General features: G+C 32.4%; 3 protein-coding genes across 9 annotated transcripts in view; 2 read left to right on the forward strand and 1 right to left on the reverse strand.

Annotated features, from left to right (window-relative positions):
- The first annotated feature begins 427 nt into the window (after nucleotides 1-427).
- Nucleotides 428-13,848, forward strand: LOC122566556. Of its 2 annotated transcripts, none has more exons than XM_043723990.1 (10): nucleotides 428-1,605; nucleotides 1,735-2,077; nucleotides 2,380-2,564; nucleotides 3,660-3,844; nucleotides 5,369-5,758; nucleotides 9,422-9,589; nucleotides 10,630-10,856; nucleotides 11,472-11,674; nucleotides 11,754-12,019; nucleotides 12,456-13,848. In XM_043723990.1, the coding sequence occupies exons 2-10, from the start codon at nucleotides 1,927-1,929 to the stop codon at nucleotides 13,102-13,104; spliced, it is 2,424 nt and encodes an 807-aa protein (XP_043579925.1). In that variant the 5' UTR covers nucleotides 428-1,605; nucleotides 1,735-1,926; the 3' UTR covers nucleotides 13,105-13,848. The 2 variants fall into 2 exon arrangements, with proteins under 2 accessions (XP_043579925.1, XP_043579924.1); XM_043723989.1 differs by having other exon boundaries at nucleotides 428-609; nucleotides 819-2,077.
- Nucleotides 13,849-13,915: 67 nt separating this feature from the next.
- LOC122566593 lies at nucleotides 13,916-16,066 on the reverse strand. Its single transcript, XM_043724068.1, has 5 exons — nucleotides 15,687-16,066; nucleotides 14,612-14,718; nucleotides 14,342-14,440; nucleotides 14,125-14,241; nucleotides 13,916-14,045 (listed from the first exon to the last, which is right to left on the reverse strand). The coding sequence occupies exons 1-5, from the start codon at nucleotides 15,972-15,974 to the stop codon at nucleotides 13,916-13,918; spliced, it is 741 nt and encodes a 246-aa protein (XP_043580003.1). The 5' UTR covers nucleotides 15,975-16,066.
- A 141-nt stretch (nucleotides 16,067-16,207) lies between these two features.
- Nucleotides 16,208-19,423, forward strand: part of LOC122566592 (translation machinery-associated protein 16 homolog) — a 5,610-nt gene continuing 2,394 nt past the window's right edge. For 2 of the 6 annotated variants that reach the window (XM_043724066.1, XM_043724065.1), the window contains exons 1-5: nucleotides 16,208-16,331; nucleotides 16,412-16,503; nucleotides 16,621-16,761; nucleotides 16,850-16,998; nucleotides 17,065-17,262. In XM_043724066.1, the coding sequence (XP_043580001.1) occupies nucleotides 16,329-16,331; nucleotides 16,412-16,503; nucleotides 16,621-16,761; nucleotides 16,850-16,998; nucleotides 17,065-17,262 (583 nt within the window). In that variant the 5' untranslated portion in view covers nucleotides 16,208-16,328. Of the gene's footprint in view, nucleotides 16,332-16,411; nucleotides 16,504-16,620; nucleotides 16,779-16,849; nucleotides 16,999-17,064; nucleotides 18,156-19,423 lie in introns of those variants that run through there. The other 4 variants (XM_043724061.1, XM_043724063.1, XM_043724064.1 and 1 more) reach the window with 4 other exon arrangements.

Raw genomic sequence — 19,423 nt, forward strand, 5'->3', positions numbered from 1 at the left:
TCTAGAATGAAGAAAAGTTAATTAAACGATAGAAAGTGAATATAATCGGAAAGATTTATCATATATATTGTTGTTGTTGCAAACTAAAGTTAAAGTTTTCTGAAGATAAGGAATTCAGACTGATTATGAAATTGTGTAATATAGTTTCATCGGAGATAATTACTACATATGTATGTTAACATGATGAAAAAGAAAATGGAATTTTAATATAAAAATTTCCTTCGCCCTTTAAATATAATAACAAATACTTTATTTTAAATATTTTTCTACATTTCCCCTTAAAGGTATAAATATCTGCGACTTAATAACTACGTTTAATAGGATATCGTTCGGAGAAATGTTATGAACTAGCTTGTTTAGGAAAGTTTTTTAAAATTTCACAAATGAACTTTCAATGTTTCTTATCGATGCAGCTCACGAACAAGCTTTATAAATAAACGTTCATGCGGACGCACCGATTCTTTTCATCGGTCGAATCGATAGCATCAATTCTATCGATTTGCTGTCGTTGCGGGGTAAATACTATTATCGACGCATCATTGTCTTCGTTCACGGGTTTTGAGTACAAACATCAATAATACACCTGCCGCGTTGATTTTTTCAAACACGGTAACCCGATTCCTTTATTACCATCTTCTTCTTCAGGAAATCATTTTGTAATCTTTATAAACAGCTATACATACTTTCGTTCTCAACAAACTTTGTTTAGAATCCCTCAAATTTAATCAGAAAACCTAACACAAACCTTATCGAAATGAAGTTATATAACTCGACAAGATGGATAGAAATAATATTTTAACAGACTGTTTCCTTTTTAGAACAATACAAGGAATAGAAACGAAGATTTTTTCACAGTCCAAAGAAAATTCGATCCTGACAGAGTTGAAGACGATTACAGAGGTGAAAATTAGAATGGAAGCCATTTACAACTTTATATTCGATGTGGCTCTTAAAGAAAAGTGCATGGTTCGTTAAATTATGGAAAATTCTTCCTTCAAACATAGTGCCCCGTATTCAAAAGTGATTGTCTGAGGGCATCCTTACTTCGAGCAAAGTTCAAAATTGTCTAGAATTCTTTAAAATTCGTGTTATATCGAAGAAAGTGGAGCGTTACGTTTCCAACATAATTTTCACCTCGATTGTGATCTTCGATCGTCTTTCGTTTCCCCGGGGGAGGGAGCGATGTCTAACAACGATACGGGGCACCATTCATTTAATTAATTCGCTCGAAATGATGTGAAAAACAGAACATTTTCTTGATCTCTATATGGAAGGTAATTTTTACCGCATGCGTTGAAAGTAAGGGCGAGAGGACTATGTTGAGATAATTCTCAGTCTACATTCGATCGCTGTCTGTGGCGTTTCGTGCTTCGTCCTGTTATCGATGGATGTAATGCAAGTAACCGTTTCTTTGTCTTACGTAACATCTTTCTAAAGCAAATTAATGCATCGAATGAAGTGAATAAATGAATGAAAATATTATTAGGATAGGAATTTATTTATCGATGATAATTCGAAGTCTCGTTTGACGTGTAAAAGTGTTACTTGCTGACGTTTGATTGCAATGACCGAGGTCGTTTCTAGTGATTATAACTCTTCTGAAAGGTATCTTATGTGAAACGTTTTCAAGATTTTTCTATCAAACGAGTATACATCCCTAATAAAAAGATTCGCCCGTTAAATTGAATTTTCTTATTAGACAAGTAGTTGTAATTACGTATCTCCATATCTCAGGATGAAAATATTGTTAAATTATTTCCACGAGATTCTTCAGTAGAATAATCAACGTCAATGGAAACAACACCGTCGATTCTTATAATTATTCACAATTAAAGAGTCTCGTACGAGATCCATAGCTCGATAGAGATAAAGAAGATTCTTCAAAACTTATCCATAGTTCTATTTCCCTTCGAAATTTATACAAAAATGAAAGTAGAATTTTTCATGGCGGCGACATTTCACATGGTCACGAGCACTTGTATCTTACCCTCGCCGTTGATATTGCAATTGATCTTGGAATTTGCTAAATGGAAAGATTGGGACCAAATAGTACTATTCCAGGATTTAACTTCCTTTGGTGAGTACGATCAAATCTTTATGTACCTTTTTCCTGCCTCAAATAAAAAGACACTTAACGTATGTTTCTCTGGCAATATATTACTTAGATAAATTAGATCTTACAGAGTAGTGTATTAATCACGTATTGCGACTCTTCTCGTTTCCAAATGTCTTCAAGAATTTGTGATATAACGTTCCTGGCGACTAAACGGAGGTCGCAACAGCGTGACCTTTGTAATAATATTCAATTTTCCTATTTCCTCGCTTCGCCGTAGTATTTCCTACTTTACACGTTTTCTTTTCATTTTCCTTTCATTTTAGATTGCGTCTTTACTTACACAAGACCTTTGATCGCGTGTCTTTCCGACGAGGGAATCGCCGTGTCGATTCAATCGGCTGCCAACCCGAACATACCTGACGTCCTTGTGATCCAGAAGCATCGAATCGGATCGATCGTTCTACTGGATGGGCTTAATCTCACTTCCTCTGATAATATTCTTCATGTGGTGAGGAGAGGCTACGTTATATGTTTGAAATTTAATTTTTAACACATTCGCTACGGGGCGTCACATGCTTTAAGGGCCAGCTTTATATTCCTGTGAAGGAAATTGTCTTTCAATTTTCGTCAAGGAAAATGATAAAACTCTCATTTGTCTTTATCGGAGTTGCCTCTATACAGTATCTACACAGATAGACTGCAAAGACTCATATGATGATGTTGGAACGCGCTTTTTTTCTTAAATAGTTATTTAAATATTCAACACTTACCGAGATACGATTAGTTCTCTGCTAGAACAACGCATCTTTATTGTTGGAAATGTTTTGTATATCGAAAGGATTTCAATGACCTTCAAATACGTTGTCAGGGTCAGAATTTCGAAAAATTTCGTTTATGCATGTAGTGGCCGCCCGGCACCAGTTTTCGAGATATTCATGAAAATATCTTGCTTGAATACGGTCATAAAATGTTTAAACGACAATAAATATTTATAACAAAGTCATAATACTTAATCGATTCTGCGGACGAATAGTGAATAATTCATTGTAGTGGTTCATGCGGCTTTAATTAAGAAATACGTTAATTGAACAGATATAAAAATATATTGAGCCATTTTATAATTAAAAATTTATGAACTGTACACAAAAAATATTGAAAAGGAAACAAGACATATCAATAACTTAGTAATATCTACTTGTTTTCGACTTTATCCATTCGTTTATTCGGTAACACGATCTTTCGCTATGACTCGTTCGACATACTATAACTAATTGTGTTAATTAATCTACATATCTGACGCATAATACATCGGTTATGTTATGGTTTCTTGAGTAACTAATTACCGTTTCGTGTAAAATTGTCCTGTATCTTTCACAATAATTGCTACATTTATTATCAAACAAGAGATAAGGTATCGCATGGCAATATTATTTGTAATTAGTTGCAGTCGAATTAAACTCACATGATAAAGTATGGAAAATATCATTGGCAATTATCATTGGTATAATTTCATAATCATTATTACACCAAGTTGTTGTTTCTCTTTCATAAGTTACTCGTCTTGCTTCAAGCTTAACTATTCTTAATGAAAATTTAATTCCAGGCGTCGCAGAAATTTCAGTTTAATTATTACGTGTCTTGGCTGATGATAACCATGAGAAACACGGATGCGACGATCGATACCGTACTTCGACACTTGAATATCGGTATCGACAGTGACGTGATCGTTGCAACGCCTTCGTCGACGTACGAAGTGATTCAGAAAATGTCTCGAACGTACTGGAACAGGTAGCTTATACTCGTCGAACAATACATCTAGTATGTTCATTGATTATCGATCGTCTGAATAAGGAACGTGGTAAATGTCACGTTCTCATGGTTTCGAGATAGTTTAAACGACGGGGAAAAAAGATCGGAAAAAAGTGGAGCAGACTTGTTAAGATAAATTTAAAAATATGAATAATCGAAAACGACTAGTCCACCGTATAGATTGTACCTATACATCGTTAAGTATCGAAAGATTTTCGAACATTGTGGCGCTTTTATCGAGAATTTAATGCTCGAAACGAATTATTTAAGATTTGTTGTGTTGTTTATGTAAAACTCAAAGTTCGCTGGTAAATTTTTCTTTATCACTGTCCTTAGTCTTATATGGAATTCGCGAGAATACGTGTAACGTGAGTCAATCTATCGCAAGAAGAAACGTTCAATGTTCCTGCTGATAATAAACACGACTCGAGCATATGACGATAACAAACATGATTCGCATTTCGTCACGAATAGTTTATCTCAAACGCTTCAGTGAAAAGTAGCACGTTTTATTTATTTTGCCAACAGTAGAATATAGCATTGTAGTTTTCAAATAACTCATGTTCATCTTCTGTGGTTACCAGTTGTCTTCATTATCGTTTATTACTGGTTCATTCAGTTTTGAAAATTTTGGTCATCCTATGTATACTCATATTGAACTACATTGTAAGAACAAATTAAAATACACGGAAAAGTGCATGCGATACTAAAATTGAATTATCATCTAATAAATTACTGATAAACATCTGATAAATTATAATAATTCAATTATCTAAAAAAAGATTTGTTGGCAATGGTGTCTAAATGGAAGATATATTCAACTTCATAATGATATTATTAGTTGAATAAATTAGTTTATACCAATTTACGCTCTTTTGCTAATGATGCACTTGTATCATTAAAGACATTTATATAATAAATTATATAATATAAAAAATAAAGAAGCTTTTATACTTTGGTTTTGGCAGTAGAATCCTAGATAATCTATGTTTTTCGCGATTAAAGGCAGACCACCCTATTTTTCGCATCAAAGTTTCGAAATATATTTTGTCGCAAGAAAGTATAACGTACTATTAATGGTAGCCAGAAAGAGCAAAGCGCTAGTCTTCGCAAGATAAACTAAATGTACTATTTTTCGTAACGTACGTTGGCAATTATGGTTTGACTCTTGATGTTTCGTAAATATACCATCAATATAAACTTGTTAAAATTCACCTGTCAACTCTCTTCAATCAGTTTTAATTCTAAACTGTCACGTCATGCTTAGCAAAATTTTAAAATCCATACTTATAATTCTATTTAATTCGAAACCTAATTTCTCTACTTTCAATAGTATTTTTATCGTCGTTTATGAATAATTAATTACCATCGAGAACGAGGATGCAAACATTTAGAATTCAAGTTATATTCGTTATTCGTTGCTCATCATTTATTTATATACATATAATTATAATTAACCAATCTTCGTTATTATTTTCTTCGTGTTTTTATCGTGTCTTCTAGAACGTGCGTATTTCTGCAACACTACGGGACGAGCTTCAAGTTCGGGGAGCCACCGGTCAAAAGGTTCGACGAGAACGCGTCCCTCAATTTAAATTACGCGGTACTCGAGAATAAAACAGTGCTCTACCACTTCGTCCACGTGTATAAAATCCGATATTCGGACAACACCAGTCTAGTGACAAATTTCCTTGGTTCTTGGTATTTGGACTCGTGGTCATTGAATAGTCCAATTAGTGTGAAATTGAGGAACGAGTTCAAAGGGCAACCGATCGTCTTTGGCGTTCTCAATGGAACCATTGATGGACAAATGGATGTAAACGAGGAGGAGACGAATGACATCGCACCTTTTCTCGACTTCGCCAAATTCGTTGCTAGCAGCGTGAACGCCAGGTATTAGAATAAGATAATATATGCATTGACGAAGCGATTCGCAATGGCCACAAGTGTGCAAATTTTCTTTGGATCGCTGAATTTGTATATGAATCGTAGGCGAGGGATAAATTACAGCGTGGCAATGGATCCAATAAAGAACAATATTTGCGAATCCAATAGAAGATATGTACTCGTGGTTATACAATAGACAAATTTTGAATGCCGAGGGGATAGTTTAGAGTACTGTGGAAACGATAGATTGTGAATTTCGATTAAATATATGTACAGATTTTTTTGATAAAATTGATATTGACTTTTCTCGACATAAAAATACTGTTATATTTGCTTATTTGTTTTGACCTTAATTAATCGATTGGTCGAGTATGACCATCTATATACAATATCATGTATTTAGGTGTATATAAAATGTTTTAGTATTAATCATGCAACGTAGTAACTGTATTTCAAATGTGGTAACGTACAATAGTTTAAAAGAGGTGGGAACCGTTAAATCATAGAACTCAGTTGATATCGATAAAATGACTTTTCGTGTAACCCCTTAACCTATAACTACGAGCATAGCCCGCAGTACGATGATCGAGCCAAACGTAAATATTACGGACATAGCTCGTAGTAGATGATCGGACCAATCGTAAATATTAATAATTGTAAATTTACGGGCATCGTTCGTGATACGTACTATACAAGTCGTGCGAATGTCTTGAAGGCTGCGCGAGCTTGTTTACGTTTTCGGTCCAAAATTCTCGAACGTAAATCGTAGGTTAAGGGGTTAATTTGCGTAGTTCTGTGCGTTAGCTGTGAATTATTTATGAGGTGGATAAATCGTTAATAGTTTCCTCTGATGAATATTAAGTCGTATCATGAATGACTAACTTCCTAAGTGAATCATGCACTTCGTTACTTTTCTATTTACTTACGTACTTCGCATTTCCTCTTTAATACAGTTTTTCCTTTTGAAACTGTCTTACATATATTATATTATATTACAGTTTTATTTATATTTTTAAATAATTGTAATTGAATTCTAATTTCTGCATTCGCATAAATCAGCCTCTGGATCAATGTTAACCAAATATATTCTTCCGTAATTAAACCTAACGAGTAACATTTTTCAAATGGATCATGACTTTACCGAAATCTACTGGTAGGTTCATTGACCATGACATAGAGCTTCTTGAAATTTCTAATTGCGTGTTAAATAGTGTCGTCCATAAATCTAATAAATTATGCAATTCTATGTATATATGTATATGTCAAATATATACATCAGTTACATCATAACACATGATACATTATAATATCAATTGAAAAGGCAAATGCGAGTTAAATGTTCATAAATTTTCTCTGAAAATGATAATTAGCCCACGTGAAACAAGAATAATATGGCAGAAAAATAGCATTCAATATATAATATAAATAATAAGTAATTCATCTGATTATTGAAATCATTTTTTACACACTTGGATCTGCAGAAATACATCAATACGTAAAGTGCAAAGACGTCTGCATTGAAAATAGTCGTACGATGACGACGATAATGTCGTATGTTACAATGTACAAAATCCAACGTCCAGTTTCTCAACGTTCGTGTAACCGTTATCACGATATGATAGATGAAAATGGCAATGAAGTTTTGATATTGCTATTTTGTTAACGAGCGTGCATGATTTCAGCCCTTTTCATTCCGTCCTGCTCTGATTATCGATTTTTCCACTGGTCGTATGAAAATTGTTATTCCGTTGCTCAAAATAAAGATCTCGAATTTCTCGTTCAATGTATTCTTTTTTTGCAAATTTTAGTGTTTTTATAAATTCATATGACGCCTGTTGGTTTCCACGAACGTTTCTGATGTTGCAACTTAGTACAATTCTGCAGTTTCCTTCTTTACAAAATTAGCCACGTTTCCTTCTTTACAAAATTAGCCACATTTCCAGTTAAGTGATTTACAATTTTAAAGCAAAGGTCTACAGTTTTTTATGTCTCTCCGAAAACAGCACGCTTTATATTCCACGAAAATAGCGACACGCGTCTTGATCGATCGTTTTTGCTATAATTTTCTATTGCAGCAAATTTTTAATTACAATTATTTTTAAATTTTTAATTATTACAATTTTTAATTACTTTTAACGATCCATCAGTTATTCTCGTAATTTATCGTTACGTTCCCGCAGTTCTTCATATCGATTACTCTTTTTCTGCAAAGCAGCTATTAATTGGACTATGAACAGTAATTTAATTTATAAGAGTTGATAGAATTTATCGGATTTGTTCCTTTACATTAGATATTTTATATTTATATATTTAGGCTGACTGGAAAATCATGGATATACAATACAAACAATCTTCATTCGCCAGAAAATATTTCGAGTAAAAATTAAATGGTTTCGAAAGTGGTATAACTTGATGTTAACAGTTTTCGCGTAGATAGAAACGTAGAGGATATATAAAGATCGGCCTTAATTTTCTTAATATGTTTATATATTTTTTAATACGTTAATCGATCCATCTTGGTATCTCCTGTAAAAAGTTATTAATCTATTTATGTCGAAAAACCATTAGTTTAGTAAATATTTGAACTTTTGTTTCGTAAAACCTGTCATATCAAAGACAAGGAGAAATGTATGTAAGGCAATGCTTTTGTATTTGTTTTCTTTGTTTTTCATGCGAATAGGATACGACAGGGCGAGTTCACTGCTCCCGATTAATGTGGACCACCCACGATATAATTCTTGTAACGAGCCAATGAGGAATCATATATTTCTCGTGTTATGTTCTAAGACGCGACTGGAAATTCTCTCGAGCTTTTCCGTCCGAGTAAACTGCTACTCGAAAAGCGAGTTACGACAGTATCGTCAGGAAGATATTCTTTGTAGGAGATAGAACGAAGAAAGAAAGAGTCTAAGTTATCGGTAAAAACAAACCATATACAGAAAAAGAAGACAAGGTTAACAATATAACAATCTATTTTACAGCAGACGCCTCATGGGTCTGCCACGCATTGCCTGTGTACAGTCTTAGGACATAATACTTGCTTCAAATTCTATCACACGAAGTATAAATAGATATATATCAATCAATAAGTAATGTGTGCCCGTATATATGGTAATGTGTAATAGCGAGTTAACATTTTCCGTGTACATATGAAAAAAGATTGAGATAACGTAGTAAACATTTCTAGAATTCGTCCCTCTAATTTTATACACGCACAATTTTTTAAATATACGAAACATACTACGAAGTTATAGTTACCACTTGGATTGTGCCGGCGTTTGGCATAGTAGAAAGTTGGGGTGAATAACTGGATTATAAAAGTTGGGGAAGGATAAGTGATTAATTTATGAAAAATACGTAAACGTTTAACAGTATCTTTATTGTTCATTCAATTCATATTCTAATGCCAAAATAAATATAATTCTGACGTAGAAGCAAACACGTGGAATATTGACAAGTAGCTATATAAATATGTATGAAATCGTATCAGGAAAATAACTCTTTTGCAGCTTTTTGTTGTTTCCTCTCAATCCGGGCAAAAAATTCAGGCGAACAAATATATTTCTGAACACAGTCTGCAACATTTTTATAGAACTTTTTTATGTTCTTTTGATCATTTTGCGATTAAAAAGAAGTAGATGAATAATTAATGAAATGTCATATTTTCAGCATAGAGCTGGTGCCACACGAGAAGTTGGGTACTTTGAATAATAAAGTGTGGAATAATCTCCTCGGAGATGTCGTCACCGGTGATGTGGACATTGGTCTAGGATATATTACCGTCAATAAGGAACGACAAGCTGAAATGTCGTTTAGTCATCCCCTAATTCGTTATATGTGAGAAAATATATCATAGTATCTAAATCACCCGATAACAGTGACGATCAGATTTTTCGAGAACGTACAGAGTGTCTCCTAGGTTTATAAATTTTACTGCAGCCTTTTACCATTAAAAATACGACAGCTTGATGTGGACAAAGGTTCTTGAAAGTTTTGTTATAAAGCAGCAACAAAAACATATAATTCGAAGGAAATATTGAAAGGAAGGTTTTATTATAATATAATTTATGTGTCAACGTAAGTTACGTTTGCAGAATTAATCCTTGATTTGTCGAATAAATTAATGCTATGGTATATAGTATATCGATATTATACGAAGAAAGGATAATACTTCGAAATGCAACAATATATGCGAGTATCTACATAAATAACTTGATGAATTCTACTTGATAAATTTAAAGTTGCTTTAGTTGATGTATCAAAGGAAAAAATTTAAGAGGGCTTCACCTTTAGTCGTTTATTACTAGATACCACGAATTTTAGTAGAAATGTAGTTTATTAAATATATTTCTTCAAATGAAAAACAAACGAAATCGTACCATTTATTCATATTACGTACATAATTTCAAGAAAGATGAGAGTGGATCGTGCGATTATATAATGTAAAAAACTAGTGCATGTGATTGGCTGATAAATTTACGTTTAGCGATGTATAACATCACACGTAGTTTAATCCATAATATTGACTTGTTTCATTTTCTTCAAGTTAAAAGTTATTATCTGTTTGTCACTTTTATTTTGTCCTTTATCTTATGATGAACTACCCGTCTAATTAATAAAAATGTTGGTTTCTTCGTTTTTAGCAAATGCTCACAGAAACTAATTAATATAAAGGGGAACGAATAAATCTTCTCAGTTCACGTTTCATATTTTTCTAATGAATTTCAAATAAGATATTTATGAATTTAATCTTGTTTTTGTCCATAGAACACGTAGACAAGATTTTATATGGAAACCTATGGGACAGGCTGCATAATGAAATATATCTTTGATCAGACGAATGACCTATGCTCTGTATGATGAATATTTTTACGTAGGAGGAACGTTTACTATCATCCACTGGAAACTGGTACCATGAGGGACATATTTCGTCAACCGTTTAATAACTGTTTACTGAGTTGTGTCGCATCTACTTATTTCGCCATACTCGTAGCGATGGGATTAATCATTTACGCAGCGAAAACTATTTTACACAATGAAGAAGCTAAACGCGTTGGAATAGGGGAGGCTGCGCTTTGGTGCATTAGCATAATGTGCATGCAAGGTTATATCCCTTAAATTTTTTCAAAAGGACAATCAGGAATTAAAAGAGTATTTTATCAATTTTTAGTTAACAATTTTTACTAACACGTTTACACGCGTACATAGTGACAAGAGGTGATCCCACTAAATATTTATACTTGTTAATCGAGTGTTCAAATTTCTTTTTGCATATCTGTAAACTATTGTATAAATGTAATACATATATTATGGAGAATTGCGTTTGTCGTCCTACAAATTGTTTTGCACGGATCAATTCGCTAATAAGCAATAAATAGAGAATTAATTATTAAAGGCTATCTTATAAGGTTATCAAAGACAGCGAATGAATAGCACAATAGCCTGGCGGAAAGAATAAAAACTGTATCATAAATAATGTTACGCTTGTAAGTCATTTGACTCAGAGCGCACTAGTTAAAAGCTAATCAGTACAGACAGTTCTCTGACTTCTACAGTGGCATGTTTTTCAATGTTTATATTATCGCGTAAGCTACAAGTTTGTAGGAAGAAAGAAGAGATAAAATAAGATGTAATGTTTGTCTTCTCAATGATTGTTTCATTCTTAAGAATCGATTCGTTTCAATTAATTTTCTATGAATTTAACGAATTCCAATTGCAGGTACTCCATGGACACCACGAAATCCATCAGGAAAGACAATATTATTATTCAGTTTAATGTTCGCCTTAGTAACGTACAATGCTTATGCTGGTTTCATCACTTCGATCTTATCGGTACAGGCTAGTGGTATCAAATCTATTACCGATATTTTGTCGCACAATTTCAAATTGGGATACAGCATCACCGATGATGAATACATTAGAGTATGTTTATTAAAAAACAAATAAAAAGGTAATATATCAAATTTTTCACCATCGAAATATTCTTCCCTTTGTTTCACAGAACGTGAATGATAGTAATCTTCGACAGTTGTATATAAGAGCGTATAACAATCGGGAATCTAAATTGGATACTACTTCTGGTCTTACAAAGGCCGTGAAAGGCCATTATGGCTTCTTCGTAAGTGCAACTCTCGCACGACGCGCCCTCAGGTCCACACTGATTCAAGAACGATGTACTCTAAAAGAATTACCTCTTCCACAAACATTCACAATGGTGGCTCTACCAATGGCTAATTCTTGTCCTTATAAAAAAATTATTAATTTAAAGTATGTGAGATGTTAAACGAATATCGTATTTCAATTTTAGACGGACAATGAGAATCGTATTCTATGTAGTAATACGACCTTAGACTTATATTTTATTTATTTCCTATTCTTTCTTAAAATCGAAGGACTCGGAGGAAAAGTGGCACGAATAAGAAATATTTAAGTTGGATAAACCGTCGGTGAAGCTAAAAGAACTTAAATTGAGAAATCTCGTCTGCTTCGATCAAGAGCATGTCACGATCAAGTAAACGGAAGTGGTGATTTTAAGATATCTTAAAAATTATACGCCACTCTTCCATCAAGCCTCATAATTGTATTTTACTTATTGTCAATATTCTCATGTCCAACGGCTTTCAGAAACAAAGAATTGCTAAATGAATTTCACATAGAGCTTCTCGGTCAATGGAAACATTAATCAATCAAATATGTTTTCCAGCATTTTGAAAATACGAGAACGAGGTGTTCTGAACAGGATAACAGAACGAATGCTGCCAGAGATGCCTCGATGCAAATCGCCTACCACATTTCACAGTGCCAGGCTGGCCGACGTTTATTCCGCTTTCTTAATCTTGATCGCTGGAGGCGTATCGGCCGTTTCTATCGGGATCGTCGAGAGAATTTGGCACAAGAGGCGACAAATGAAGGAAACGATCGTTCGTGGAATGCGTCAACATCGCCTAATGCCCTCTTACTTGCCGCATCTGCCACATTTGCCTCGTTTCTCTCATTTTCCTCAATTATCGCATTTGCATTTCCGCGACGATCGTCGAAACGATTTTTCTCTCGATCGTGACTCGCGATCAAATTTAACGATAAACAACGAATGCGTAGCAGCGAATCCTTCCGACTCCATGCAAGAATCGCGAGAACAAATTACACGAAGGAATTATAACCAGGAACGCTATGTGCGTTCGGATGAAGACATCAATCGACCTCGTTTCGAGCCGAAATTTTTCAACTGGAGGAGGCGTAGCAATTTCAAGCGAACGAATTGGAGCCCGTTTTCGGGATTACCAAGAACGAGGCTTGGTAGAAGTCAGAAAAGTAGATCTAAGGATAACACGGTATTTCCTTTTCATCAATGATAAGAAACGATGTTATGTATCAAGGAATTCACGAGAACGTAACCCCTTTCTTGAAAGTTTCATAATTTTAGTATTAATATATTTGGGCTTCGTTTCTTTTCGATATCAATCGTGTAACCTTCATGCGCTTGATCAGTTTTTAAATGATTTCTGTGGCGAATTGTTTTGGCAAGAATATGGAATTATCCGGATAGTCGATATACTATTGCTTCTTTGTAGACATTCTTAAGGTAGTATTTGTACAACGTTTCAAAATATAGGTTAATCTGGAAATTAAATATCTAATGTTGGTTTCGCATAAGTGTTTTTTCTGCTGTGTCCTTTAAGCTGGGTAAAAGAAATATTGATTATTCTGTATATGCGTATGTGTGTGAAATATAATTTCTTATTACAATCTAATTGGGTCATAAATTATCATTTATTTCTAATGTTAATAATTTGTTTGTTTGTAAAAAACACTGAATGACGTTAGAAGAAAATGTTTATGTTATAATAAGTTGGAATTTCCAGTTGAAGCATTTCATCATTTGCATCAATTTATAGAATGTATCTTTATTGTAACATATCGTACGTTTTTGAAGTTTATGTTTAAGATCAAAAAAATGAATTATGCATTGATTAACCGTTTAGATATTTGTTTATGTTTCTTATATTTATGTATTGTAAGAAATATAACTCATATTTATTGGAATAAATAAATATTACAAATACAGCTAAAATGAGTTACGATGTAACGATCTCTTAGTGGCATAATTACAAATATATTGTATTTATTTGCAGTGCAGAATAAAAAGTTGTAGAAATATTACTTTCAATCACGTTTGCCGTATTTATCATAAGTTGCGGAGATTTTTATTTTTGCGTAATAAGTCTTAAACGGGGATTCGTATTTTTCCGTATTCTGCATGCTCTTACAATCTCGTAATATACCGTGCACGTTTCTGAAATGACGTAAACAGGTGAAAAAGTTTTTCAATAATATTTTGTTATTAAGGCCAGATATTTCATTTTTCTTATTACCGACACATGATGTTCGACAGGTCGTGAAGTTTTTCATCGTTGTTACATCGCTGCCATTGTTCGTACAATGAGACTTCTCCGATTTCATCGAGATAATAATGGCAAAGATCTCTGAATCTAAATAAAATCCGGTATTAAAGGAAGCCGTTGTAAGAAAACAGAATACACGGACAACATGCATAATTGTGACATAAATGAAGTATCTTTGTATACAGACTTCTTTCCCCAAAGTCCATCGGCGGACGTGGATACCATGATAGAACCAGGTAATTTATCAGAAATGTACCTTTTCCCGTTTAGTTCGCGAAGACCATAGCTATCAAAAAATCATAAATATATTTTCCTTCCTTTTCTTATTTAGAAGCTATGGATTTTTATGCAAATTTATATATGTTTTAATATTAACGAGTACTTATATACATGTATTCTTATATACATGTATATATATATATATACATAAAGATTACTTTATTCATCAGATATTTACAATTGAAAAGAATAATCACATATGGTCCTTAACAGAACTTCGATCTCAGTGTCATTTAAACACGCGTTAGGTAACGCTTCGTGAACATCCAGCAATGTTTGATTTATCTAAAAAGTATGGATACGATATTTCAGGAATTTTTTCCATCAATCTGTTGCAAATATAATATAACTCATTATGCAATTGATACCCATTCGTTTCAAGATTTAGTTACGTATTTCTGCTTTTATTCGTGAACGAGAGTTTCCAGTGTTTTTGATAACTAATATTAATTTCTACTGTGTATTTGACTGAATTTGAAAATAATTATTTATCGTGAATGTCTCTTAAATAATAAAACGCTGGGTTTGGACAAATATCGATTCTGTTTGAATAAAATTGATCAAATAGCAAACTTACGGAAGGATGTTTGTGGAAATGTACCTTTGTATATGTAGCGATATATACGATCGAATAAAGTGATAAATAGCTTGCGGATATTTACGTGTTTTTGAAAATATTAAGTAGTGAAAAAAATAAGAAGATATTAAAAGGCCTATATATAATTTTGAACTCTTGTAAACTAAAAAAATGTCGAAAAAAGCGATGTTAACTTTTGGAGTCAAAAGTTTATTTATGTCGATATTACTTTTAAAAATGCACCAAGAGAAGCGACAAATTATTGCCGAAACATAGGACAGCCATTTCTGATCGAAAAGAAAAATGCAAATAAAACAACATATAGATAGCAATTAAGGCAACACGCAGTATGCAAAAAGGAAAATAAACGTAGAAAGATATATAAAATCAAAGAGATTTAAAAATTACAAAGTTCCCCTGTGTTATGTCTAAAATGGAAATAATAAAATCATTGAAATGATTTATGATTTCAAATTCATATCGCTTTTCTTTACTTCAGGACTGCTATAAACATTTTAAATATCATTTATGTCTAGATTCCCTTGCGAAGTTCTCAAAGAATTTGTTAAATAATGTCATCAACAAAATAAATAATTATAAAAAAGCTATATCTGTATTTAAAAAATACGCGAATAGAGAGAAGTAGGATAATCGAGACCGGTGAAAAAGGATCAACCTTTTCAGCAATGGCAAGGCACATCCCGCATCTGATACAAGCGGAAGAGAAATCGATTTCTATCATGTCGCATGGTGAACAAGAACGCAAATACGGAATCTTTTGTACTACTCCAAACTCTGTTGGGTCACAGTAATAATAATAATCGGATGTTGAATTCTGCTCGTTTTTACTTAAACTCTGCTCGTTGCCTCTTTGACATTTGGCGGATCGTTTTCTGCCGAAACCCGTTCCATCTGAGGTTAAAATCAATAAAAGCAATATTACGATAAAAACTTTTATCTCCATTGTCGTTAACTTCCGTCAAGTCTTCGTTTTCCGCTCGCTGGATATGATACAGATTCCCAAAAAACTTTCTTCATATGAAATTTTACTAATATGTATTTATCAAAGATTACACATTTTAAAATAGGTTACCATTATAAGATTTAAAAAAAATAGCTAAGAATATCTTGAAACAGAAGAAACAAATTTTGAAGTTTGTTGGCCCAGAAATGCCATGGTAAGGTATACTTCGATATTACTTCTACTCTCGATAGGCGTCGCCGTAGTTGCTATCGCCTGCGCAAGATTATACATTGGGTAAACGCATAGCCTGAGTTGGAGTTTTGAAGGTTAGGATAATCGAAATAATTCACAGCCATGGTAATATTTTTACTAATTTATACGTATACAAAATAGATTATTTTATAAAGACTATTTGAGTGTGTTACTGTCTTTTATAGGCCACAGCACTGAAAAAAGAGTTCCTGAAGCCAAAGAAAATGATACATCCAAATAGTAGAAAGTCTATCGCTATTACGAAAAAAGCCAAAAAGTAAATAGAGTTACTATTAAATTATATGATTTTATTATGTATATTTAATTTATTTTATATAATTATATAATACTTTTGTGTACTAATGAAGGAAATGGTCAATGTGTTTTGTTTCAGAATATCAAATAGACAGAAAGGAAAAATGTCCCGCTTGATAAAACAGAATTTAATAGGAGAAAAAATGTTGTGGATTAAAAACAATATGATTCCAGGTGTGTGTCCCTATACTCCAGAGTTAACTGCAAGTTTGTTAGAAACGTAGGTAAAACAAAGATGTATGTATATGATGATACAGAGATTGTACATTAAAGATTTGATTAGTTATAATCCTATGTTTGATCCAAAGGTACATAGCAAGAAATGATGAAGAAATGGAACAAATTGCTATTAAAAGATCTATAGGTAGCAATAGGAATACACAGCATGCCAGCAGGGAGAATATAATTAGAATAACCAAGGAGAGAGAACAAGAAGAATATGATACATGTGGAATAGGTAAAGAATTACAGCCAAATTTATTTTTAATATATGCTAATATACAAACCCTCCTTTATTTTTCAGAAATTCCTGATATTTTAAATGCAACTCAGTGTAAAATGTTAATGAATTGGAATAATGAATTACAGTGTGTGAATAATTTTAAATTTATAAGGTTTGGTAAGAATGATTTAAACAAAGCGTTAGTGCGAAAAGAAAGAATGAAAATAATGATAGATCACCCAATATTAGATGTGCCTGTAAACAAGGAGAATTTATTAAGTAAGTCAATTGATTCAAATGAAAATAGTCAATCGACAGAATGTGTAATGGAAATAGAATAAATTCTGTAGATATACGTCTTTTTTATCTTCACCTCTATTTAAAAAGAAGAAAAGCGAACAGTTTCTTCCTTTTTTGTTTGCAAAATGCTAGAGACCGCATTTCGTCTTGCTCTTATCTCCCACAAGAAGCAGTCATGTCACAAGGTACAAGAGTACGACAGAAGAGAAAAGAAAATGTTCGATTGTGAAATATTCAACAAAACTGAAACATGTAGATGAATCACGTGCACATCATGAATATTTTGCATCGTTTCTTCGCTTTTTCTTCATTTTTTTGGCTAGTTGCTCCATTATTTAAGAACGAAGATATAATAATTATTCTCAAAATTGTATATTTCAAAATGGTAAGAAAATCAATAGTACAATGATAATTATACGATTTTAAAAGTTTTTTAAATTGTTTACATACTTAGAATTAATCAAATAGCTTAGTATATAAAAGAGTGAACTTATGTCGCATGTTATAAATGCAGCTGCGTTTGTTACAACAATTGCAATTCCAAGGAATTTCTCTCTAAGATCGCGGTGAAGAATTTGCTTTGTTAAATTATTATTGGTATACTTCGTCAACTTGTGGTATATTGATACAACTTGTCAAACATCACTTAATAGCTTCTCGTTAATAAAAACAATTCGTAACTATTTAGTAAGAAGCAGTATATTCTTAGTTATTTAGAAATTTACTTAATGATGTTTAAAAATACGAATATGTTTAAAAATTATAACGTAAATACGTTATCTCATTTCATGTTTTACTAATATATCTCTAATTTAGATTAAATATCTGAAGCCTGAAACTTTTAAAACTTTTAATATATCGCATACGTTTCAAATTTAGTAGTTTTTAGGTTAGATTACATTCGCTTTCCAAAGATTAATCTTAGTATATGGATTTAATGTATCATACAGTAACTTTTCTTTGTTAGAAAATTCTAGAAATTATCTATATGACCATAATCTTATTTCATGGTGGATATATTAGATTTAATGGACTATATTTTAATTTTATTTTATATTACTATTAATAGAATAGTAAGTAGAAAAATTACGTATATGCACTGTTACATAGTACGAATAAGCATACAACTTTTTATATTTCACCTGTAACAGCAATTTGTAATTCTGTAATTATCTGTCTTCACGTAATACTTAAAATTCGCATTTTAAAATCATTCGCATATATACATGTGCACCTTAGTGTTCAAATTCTTATAGTTATCTGGTTTGAAAATGTTCAGTTCATCAGTTCGTAAAATGTAAGAAAATTTTTATGGTGTTTAGTATTTCAATTTCTCGCGCGCATTGTATAGAAACGAAGCCTCGGCGCCTCAGCAAATCAAGAATCGGCTAGGCTCACTTTTGGCGGGATACCGCCATTCTACTGTCGAAGAGCGAGTCGTTAAGTTGTATCGCCGTTCGAAGCGTATAATCTAAACTTCTTAGTACTTCAATTGCTGTTATTACATTACATACATTATTATTAGGTTTGTTGAATTAATGTCTACCTATTTAGTTGTTTATTAGATATTATTAACAAATGTTTATACAATCTTTCGAACTTTTTTCTGTTTTCCTCCATTGGTAATCTATTTTTATTATTAAGTTTTCATTACCGGTAGCTTGTATCATAAACTTTTGAAACAGAATATAAGTTCGACTATTATTTCACTTTAATATAATTTGTTCTAATTTTGTACGTTTATTTAAACCTTTGATTTTGTTTTGTACAGTCCATTGATTAGAAATGAATAATGCAATTGCAGAAATGAATAATGGAATAATTAGATTAAATAATTAGATTAAAATAAAACATTCTATTCCATGTTTTTTTATACAAAAAATGATTTTGATTTATGGTATAAATGGTTTGATTTATGATATACACATTTATATGACAATCATATATATATATGTCGGAGAAGCGTTATGATTAGAGCTGGGGTTAAGGGCGTGAAAGAAACCTTCGTTGTAATTAGACATTGTCGTTATGCAATAGAGAAGATATTGACTAGAGCAAATATGATTGTTACAGATATCGACAAGTAACCGTGGTAATTAGATACTCGAGACGCTAATGACAATGATCCTGGGTTCGATAA

This window comes from Bombus pyrosoma, linkage group LG4 (assembly GCF_014825855.1).
Source record: "Bombus pyrosoma isolate SC7728 linkage group LG4, ASM1482585v1, whole genome shotgun sequence".
Classification (NCBI taxonomy): Eukaryota; Metazoa; Arthropoda; class Insecta; order Hymenoptera; family Apidae; genus Bombus; species Bombus pyrosoma.